The 8,948-nt window shown below is 39.7% G+C and overlaps 1 protein-coding gene across 2 annotated transcripts in view; it reads right to left on the reverse strand.

Moving 5' to 3' along the window:
• The window catches only part of gna11b (guanine nucleotide binding protein (G protein), alpha 11b (Gq class)), a 31,245-nt gene extending 22,420 nt beyond the window's left edge, over positions 1-8,825 (reverse strand). For both annotated transcript variants that reach the window (XM_017414834.2, XM_017414843.2), the window contains exon 1: positions 8,690-8,825. In XM_017414834.2, the coding sequence (XP_017270323.1) occupies positions 8,690-8,825 (136 nt within the window). The remainder of the gene's footprint in view (positions 1-8,689) is intronic.
• Positions 8,826-8,948: the final 123 nt, after the last annotated feature.

Genomic DNA, 8,948 nt, shown 5'->3' on the forward strand with positions numbered 1-8,948 from the left:
AGGGACGTTGTGTCAGCAAGGTGAGAGGTGGTAGGTTTGCTTCGGACATCGTTGTATTTGAAGGCCTAAAAGTTTGAGTTTGGTTTCATCCGACCATTTCTTTGAGTATAGGTTTTTATATTTGCCATTCTTCTATGAGGCCCAGCTCTGTGCTTCTAGTGGTCCTGTGATGTTACCACAGCAAACCTGGGGGGGGGGCTTTAATCAGAGAAATGTCCAGGAGGTCAAAGATCCCCCAGGTTTGCTGTGGTAACATCACTTTTCCATTGCCTAATATTGGATTTAATGTTGCTCCATGGGATGTTCATGGCTCTTGGATTTTTTTGTGTTTGTGTATAATACTTCAACCCTGATCTGTTTGTCTCTGACCTGTGTGAAGAATCTTTTGGTCTTGATTGGTGGTACCCTCACGTCTTGGTGGTGTTGACTCTGAGCATCATTGAGCAGGTTTAGATCATTTGACACTTAAACAGGAACCACCTGCGCGCAATCTAACCAATTATATAGCTTCTGAAGGTAATGGCTTCAAACCAAAGAATTATTTAACACAACTTTTTTTGCCCTATTTAACCAATCTGGCTTTCTTTTAAGAAATATTGATTTTAATCAGATTAAAAATCCAATTAAATTCCAGGTTGCAAGGCAATAAAATCGATGGATTACCAAGTAAGATGAGGACTTCTGCAAGGCACTGTAGGCCTTTAACCCCTCTCGCCACCCTTTGTTCTCCCTCTTATTAAACAGTGAAAAAAAAAAGTACACCAGATAACATGCGAACATTTTTTTGTAAAACCTTAAAAACCCAAAATAATTTCCAGTAAAGTCTAACAAAACAGAAAGGAAAAAAAGAATGGAAAAAGGAAGAAGAATGCTTTGATGTGATGTTGGATTTGTTGGATTGTTACATACTTCGTTTCATCCAATCTACTTACAAGGATATCTGCAAGGATGGGAGGCAGCAAGGAGAAATATTTAGAGTAAGATTCTGGTTGTACATCCCAAACATCCATCTTAACATCACTGCTACATGACAAACTCCTTGGTCATGAAAGTTAAGTTTTATTTTCATTTCTAAAGCTACTTGCGTCGGACGTTTATTTGCTCAACTGCAAAAAACAAAACATTTCGGGACGCTATAATCAATTTTACACCTGACAACATTAATGTTGCATAACGTCTACGGACTATGATGTCCGTTTATGCGCTGCTCTACACAGGGAGCTGTGTGTTCATGTTCCTAACCGAGTCAGGAACATGAACAAACTGTGTCCAAGTTTGGCGCTGGTTGCTCAGAAACTAAAAATATATCCGAGAAGAAGCTTCTTCTTCCAGCTCTGAAGAGTTAAAAGGTAGGATGTTTTTTTTTTTTTTTTGAAAAAGTGCCAGATGAAACGACCAGGCTTTACCCGTACCTTACTAATGATGATAATGAGAGGGGGGAAAAAAATAAAATAAAGAAGAGTAGCGCAGAAAAGTGCGTGGGTTTTTAATATCCTCGCAGTTCAGAGAGTTTAGGCTCGCTCAGGAGCTCCACCTGTACGACGGAAGGAGCAACGTGTTAGCATGTGGCTCAGAAAAAGACTCCTAAAATAAATAAGAAGGAAACCTGCAACTGGATATCACCTCCATGCCGTCAACGCAAATATGCATTTTATTATCATTTTATCAGTATTTATGTGCCAAAGTCAATTATTTCCAGGTCCCAATTGCGTGATGGAGCAAACACACAAAGAAGCTCCCGCATGTTCTCACTTCAGATTTTAGAATTACTACAAAACAAACCCGATCAGAAACATAAAAACTGCCTTAGACATATGAAATTCATTATCAATACAACTCGTCACCATATTTACCCTGACATAATCTCTCCTACACTAGGTCTTGCTTATGTCTAGCCAAGAGGACGTAACTTTTAAGTGTGGAACAAGACACCAGTATGTAAACTGCTCAAAGGGAAACTGAAAGAACAGGTAGAAAAGATGGAAACAACAAAGTGTTTGCTTTTTGTTTTTTTGTCTTCATCATGTCACTCAGAGGTGACATTCCCTGAATACCAGCTGACACCTGATCTTTCAGTTTCTCCACATGGCTACGGCACCGTCTGAGTCGGTCGGCTGATTTTTATTGTCCTTCCACAAACAGCAATTGGCTACTGGAGAGAGGCTGGATAATTTACATGATACGGAAGATGTGGACAGAATTGTGGAATCGTATGCTAAAACTAAAATTTACAATAGAACGTGGAATATCGTGGAATTTATTAATACGTGGATATGATCCAATAATCAAGCTTTTTATTAATCTTTGGCAGGTCCTTTAAGTTTTTGACAATAACTCTTCCTAAAGGTGAAAACAACCACCAAACATTACTGCTGAAAAACACTACTTAATATTACTTTTGTCCACCACAAACTAGTCAGTCTTTCAGCTATCTCAGCCTGAAATATAAATACTAAATTTAAAGTTTTAAAAATTTTAGCTCTGTAAGGGCCTTTGGTTTTACAAAGCTCCACAATAAGGTTGTTAGTTGTTTTTTAAAATATCCTATTTATTGATTTTATGGCAATTTTTGAAAAAGTGGCTTCCCCCTTACCATTAACATAATGGTAGTGTAGCTCATTATAGTAAAATGACTTGTTGAAATCAAAATTATTTAAACTTATAGAGTAATTACGCAATGACACTTTTGAACCTTTTGAGAAAAACGATCAGTTTATTAATCTGACAAAAATCCTGTAGAGCTTTAAACACAATTGCTTCTGCGTTTTCAAAGTTTAAAAACTGCAATATCCAAACGTCAGTGTGGCTCCAAATTCACTGACATTACAGCACAATACTTGCACTTCCACACACACACACACACACCAACTGAGGAGAATAACTGGAACATCCCTGCTACCATATATGATCAAAATAAGATTGCTTGGCAAGAGAAGTGGGGTCAGCAATAAACATCCGAGCCTAACCTCTGATCCTTTTCCTGGTTCAATCACACCGTTCTAAAAATGTTTGAACCTGGTACCAAGTGGTTCTACTGGCACAAGGAGGATAAGCAAGAACAATAAAATCCATTGTAAACATAGCAAATGACTAAAAATACAGCTCTTTGGGATATGTTAGGACTGCACGCTGTTCTTCGACAAAATATTCCTGTCGTTATGTTAATTAGAACAGCTTGCATGTAATGAGGAGGTATCGACTGTAATCCTGTGTTTCAAGTTATTGCCACAGAGCTTGACCTACCTCTGATAGCAGTTTGGGAAACTCAAGAGTTTGTTCGTGCAACCGTCTCACCTTTTTAACCACTCCAGCAGTTCATTTACCCCAGGCAGCGAAAGCCACAGCTTCTGCCTCGCTGTGTTTTGACCAAGTAGAGGCAAACCACCGGCCTGTGGAGCAGGATTTTGTCAGTATGGCCTGATATGGCACAGACAGCCAGACTGTGGGCACTGCAGCAGCCCAGGCACAGCTGTTATTTCTGAATAAAGTGGATAATATTCACCCTCGCTGTATTGTTAGCATTAAAAAAAAGAAAAAGAAAAAAAGAAACAACAGCATTGTGAGCCTGGTAATAAATGTAACCAAATCTTTTCACCGTGCTGTCAAGGCATGCTATATTTGGAGCAGATAAGCAGTGCCAGGAAAAGGCGAGTAAACGGAGACTGGACCTGAATTTGTTAGGGGGAGAAATCGCAACAACATGCAACTTTAACTCTCAGGTTTGTTTAGTGCTACAAACAGGAATGCTTTGGCACGAATCAATCTGAAGCTTGTTTTGTTGTATTCATGACATTCCCAAATGTTAAAAAGCAACGAGGAACCTGCATTCACCACATTCTTCAGCTCCCGACAACATGATGTTTAAAAACGGCAAACTTACCCACATAAAGACAACCTAACACTTATATTTTCACTGAAATACCGGTAATGCAAAAATCATAATTTCTGCCAAATAATTATGATAAAGTTGATAAACCATTTTTTGCTTCACCTGTTATTTAATACATCCAAATTTAATGCCAAAGCAGTCAGAAGCAACACATTGTGTGCTCTGCATGCTTAACTAGATTAAGCTGTTGGGTACTCTTGCAAGATCAGCTAAAAGGACAATAAACTGTATCTCCTGTGCGTGCACTGAATTGGTGGCTATGTAAAGATTATAAAAACGAAACCTCAACATTTACCTAAAATGGAGCTTACTACTAATGTTCAATTCCAGTCCAATGTTAAAGACCTCGAAGGAATGCATATCGACTTCAAACCAGAGTTTTAAACTAAAATCTTATGCTGAGAAATGACTGATTTGTTGCAGGTTTTGTCAAAACTTAAAAGTGCCGTTATGTGCAATCTCATGAGATATCGCAGTATGTGTTGTGAATGACTTCAAACTACTACCATATCAAATTTTAGCTCAATATCTGTAAATCTGACTGAGTTTTAGCCATTGTTCTGGTTAACGTTGATTAGCTGTGGTCGCCATCTCCAAAACCTAATCAGTTGTAGGTGTATACATTCAGTAAGTTACATTAAAAGTCATCCAGACACACACAGAGGCAGAAACCTACTCGGCAGTACGCAATAAGAAAATACACTTTACAGGGAGTTGAAGGGAGATTGTGGTTCTATAAAGTAGGTACAAGTAAAACGTTAGCTTGTTGCGTCGAAGGTGCCGCCACGGTGATCCAGAGCTACACAAGTGGTGCCAGTGTGGTTAAACATTCAGAAACAGACATCATCCTCATCCGTCAGTGGAGTGCGGAGAAGAAGGCAGCAGCTCACTGAGGGCTGAATAATGCCAGGGGGATAATAGGAGTCGGTGACATCTCAGAGCACGAGCAGCGGATGTGTTTAACCAAGCCTATTAAAACCTGGACTAATCCTGCCTTACACATCCTTATCCAGGCACTCACAAACAGACTTAACTTTCACACAATGATCCACTTACATTGTGGCTAATTGCAGTTCCTCCCTGCACTTGTCTTTCACACAGACGCTGTGATAAATTTTATTTTGATTGTCTGCCATTAATATTGGGGTTCAATTAGTGAAATAGATAGATTAAAAACAGATTGTCGATTGTTGCTTGAACCTAGGGCTGTGGAAATAATTGAAGTTCTTGATTCAATTCTGGCTCCAAATGATCACAAAAGCAGGATCCTTAAAAAATGAATATTAATAAATAAAAACAATTATATAAATAGTGTTTTTTTTTTTATTTTGCAAGCGTGCTCTCATCCTGCCTTGCCTCTTTAAGGAGCTGCAGCCCATTGTCTGAGTGAAACCTGCAGGGGGGGGGGGGAATTTTAATCCATCATATGATGAGACACTTCTTAGCTGAAGGAATGTTTTGTCATAAAACATGGAGCTCAGAAGAGCAAAAACGGAAATTGGAAAAAATAGAAATGGATTTTGTAGGACCCTACACATTAGTTTTAGTACAATACATTGGTGATTTTATTTGTTTGTGTTTGTCATTGTATCCAGTAGCCTAGATCTGAATAAAAACTTTGTCAGCTACTGTAAGTGAAAATAAAACAAAAAAGGTGTCAAGGAAAAATTCACATTCAAGGCAAAAAGCTGTTCTTTGAAGCTATAATAGTTGTCAAAATATGCAATTTTTCAGTGCTTTCAGTTTGATTTTTTATGCTTCTAACACAATTACTACCTCAATGAAGGATTTTTAGTGGGGTTAATGTAACTCAAACTCATCAAGGTTTTTGTAAAAGGTGAGTTAGAAAACCGCAAATATGCCCCATCTTGGTTTGTAGCTAAAATTCGGCGATCAGTTACGGAAATTCTCCCGTCAAGAGTTCGGCTCCTTAGTCGATGATCACAGCACCGGCTTTTGCTTTAACGCTCTCCACCGCTCCAGTTACTTGTCGCTGTTCGAATGTAAACAAACGACTCATAATTGTTGGCAACAAAACATGGCTCTGCTGATTTTGCTCGCTTATTCCAAATCATGAGGTAGACTTCCGGGAGTGAATGGGAGTGATTTTTTTTTTTTATCAAGGATGACACTTATTGAAAAAAATTTAATTTAAAGACAAAGAAAAATTGCATTTTTTGACACCTATTATGGCTTTAATTGCAAAAAAGCAATGTTTTTCCAAACTCAATAAACAGTCATTATTAATAATTGTAATTATGAATCTTTCCATAGTCAAGCAGCTCTACTTAAAACCTTGTCCTTCACTGATGATCTGGCAAGAGAAACGCGACTGCAGTACACCTCGATTTAGCACCTCTTTCCACATTTTCACCTTGGCAGCCAGGTAGAACACAGTGCCACAGTGAGAAAAAAAAAAAACGTCTGACATTAAACAAAATATGTCCCATCAATGATATAGCTCTTGTGTGGCCTACTTTCGCTGAGTTGAGGTATTCAGCTGGGAAATAAAAAAAAAAAAAGAGACACACATGTCAAATAACCAGGGCTGCTTTTGGTGGGTGAGAAATGGGAGCAAACGTTTCGAAACCAAGGATGCAACCTAGATAATTCTAATTGTCCTAAAAATGGTCACCTGCTTCGCCCAGCCCTTGACCAAGAAGATTTCACATTAGACGTTTCCGAGCCGCTGGCTGGTCGCCATCACGCATATAAGCATTCAAGAATTAAGGTGTCAGAAGATGTGTGAATGCAAAATACTTTTTTTTTTAACCCACCCCCCTTCGGAAAGACGGCACAGGTACATTAGTGACAAATCATTGCCAACTGTTCCTTTGTATGTCCACAGAACCATGAATCAATGCAGTACAGATCAACTTATTCAACAGCAGCTTCCACCTGCCCACACACCGGCTATAAAAATAGCTAACCTACTCAGCTAGACTCCTGGATGAGGGGGCAAATCCCTCAGCATCCTCGTCCTCTGGAATGGTGGATTTTGAAAGACGCGGTGCCTTATTGAGCAATCAGAAAGAAACGCGGCCGGTATTGATTGAGCGCCAAGCAAAGACGAGGTGAGGCGCCTAAAAGCTTTTCAAGTTATTCAAATGTTATGCAACGTGGTGAAGGCAACTCAAAGCTCCTGCCTTTTCCCATCAACTGGTGTCCATTAGGTGTGTCAAAGCGTGAATATTCATCTTTAAAGGCTGGAGGTTGAACAAAAAAATAAATAAAAAATACAAAAAGTGATGAACATGTAACCAAAGGTCCATCCAATATAATGATGCAGTGCTCACAAGTACAGCTACAGCTTTAGCACCATTACCTGGGTTCATACGACCACAAAATTAGCCTAAATTATTGGTAAGATAAAACTTAAAGAGACATAAGAACTAGAATGAATTGGTTAGCAAAACAAAGAAGCATGTTCTCTCTACATGACAGAATTGAAACATCCTCTCCTTGCCGCTTCAGACTGCGCTACAGCAGTAATGTCATTCTACGCGGATAGCAATTGCTACAGATATGCAACTCCACGGTCTTAAGCAGCGACTCAAATTACTCAAGCCATGCTCCAGTTTCAAATCTTGTCCGCATCTTTATCTGATGTGCCGAACATGAGGTTTAGGAAGGGCAGAAGGGCTACGAAACAATGCACATAAATTACCAAAATCCAGCTGGGAATAATTAAAAAAAAAAAACTATCCAAGCACAATGAGACACAAAATAAGGCATAAAACGTGACATGACTTCAAAGAAAGGTTAAATGAAAATTAGGAGCCACAAACCAAAGTGGAACAAAAATGACAATATTCATATTTAGATACAAAATTTCCACACAAAACATGTGCACAAGTATACAAAACAATGACAACATGACACAAAACCAATGTGAAAAAAATAAAATAATGATGCTATGTACCTACCAGAAGCTAAAGTGACTGGCTGTAATACCTGAACTGCAATTTAATTTTTAATTTAGATAGCTTTACATTCAAAAGTGGTTATTCTGCTATTTTGAGTTAAAGTAGCTGTGTGTTTATTTTGCTGGGTAAGGACTTGATCCTGATTTTCTAAGCTGAGTGCGCACCGACATCCACGTACTGCAGATAAGAGACTACCCGTAAAAACCTGGTTTTGACAGTGCAGCATTTGAAAAAAATAAAATAAATAGAGAAACAAACACAACTAAATAGATTAATATGAAAGTAATAAATTCCTTCGGAGTAGCTTATTTTGTGAGGCAGCTTTAAAGCTCCATCTTAAATTTAGGTTTACAAATGGTTTCTACAGCGATTACAGACCATTTAAATGTGCAATTAAACAGTTTTCTTCATTACAGTGCTGTATAAAATTATTACAGTTAAAAGGCACAGCAAAGAGTGCAATTCAAATTCGACATCTGCGTATTTTATTTATTCATTTATAATTTGGTTGTTTTCGATTTAGTCTAAATTTTTAGTGGCACAAGAGAGGGGGGCCCCTTTTACACACCTGTGCCCAGGGGCCCCGGGGTGTCGTTACCGGGCCGAGGTGCTTCCAGATACGCACCTGGACGAGCCAAAATAAGTAACCTCGACTCGGAAAAAACAAAAAAACAAAAACACGCCTCTCGTATTTTGTAAGCAACCATCCCAGAGGCTTTCTCTCGGTGACATCGGGCTTTCCAGCTAGCAAGCCTCGGCCATGCTAGCATGCCAGCTAGCACGGCCGAGACGAAGGCCTGCCGCGGTTAGTTGTCCACACAGCAACACGGACACGACAAACACAAAAGTGACCCCACACCGTCATGCAACATACCGAGCAGCAGCAGTTTCAGTTCCCTCCTGGAGTCCCGCTTGTCTCGGCGGAGCTGTTTGTCAATTTCTGCATTGATTCGTTTCGACTCCTTCGCTTCCTCGCTCAGGCAGCAAGCCATCATGGACTCCAGAGTCATCCTCCCCTGGTTTCGGCAGCCCGGTTCGAACGGGACCCGGCCAAACGCTTCGGCCTCGCGGTGTCAGCTTCTCTCCGGCGCCCGGGGGCCGCGGGAGCTGCGGGCGAGTCAGGGAGGGAGGGG

Source organism: Kryptolebias marmoratus, linkage group LG10 (assembly GCF_001649575.2).
Source record: "Kryptolebias marmoratus isolate JLee-2015 linkage group LG10, ASM164957v2, whole genome shotgun sequence".
Taxonomy (NCBI): domain Eukaryota; kingdom Metazoa; phylum Chordata; class Actinopteri; order Cyprinodontiformes; family Rivulidae; genus Kryptolebias; species Kryptolebias marmoratus.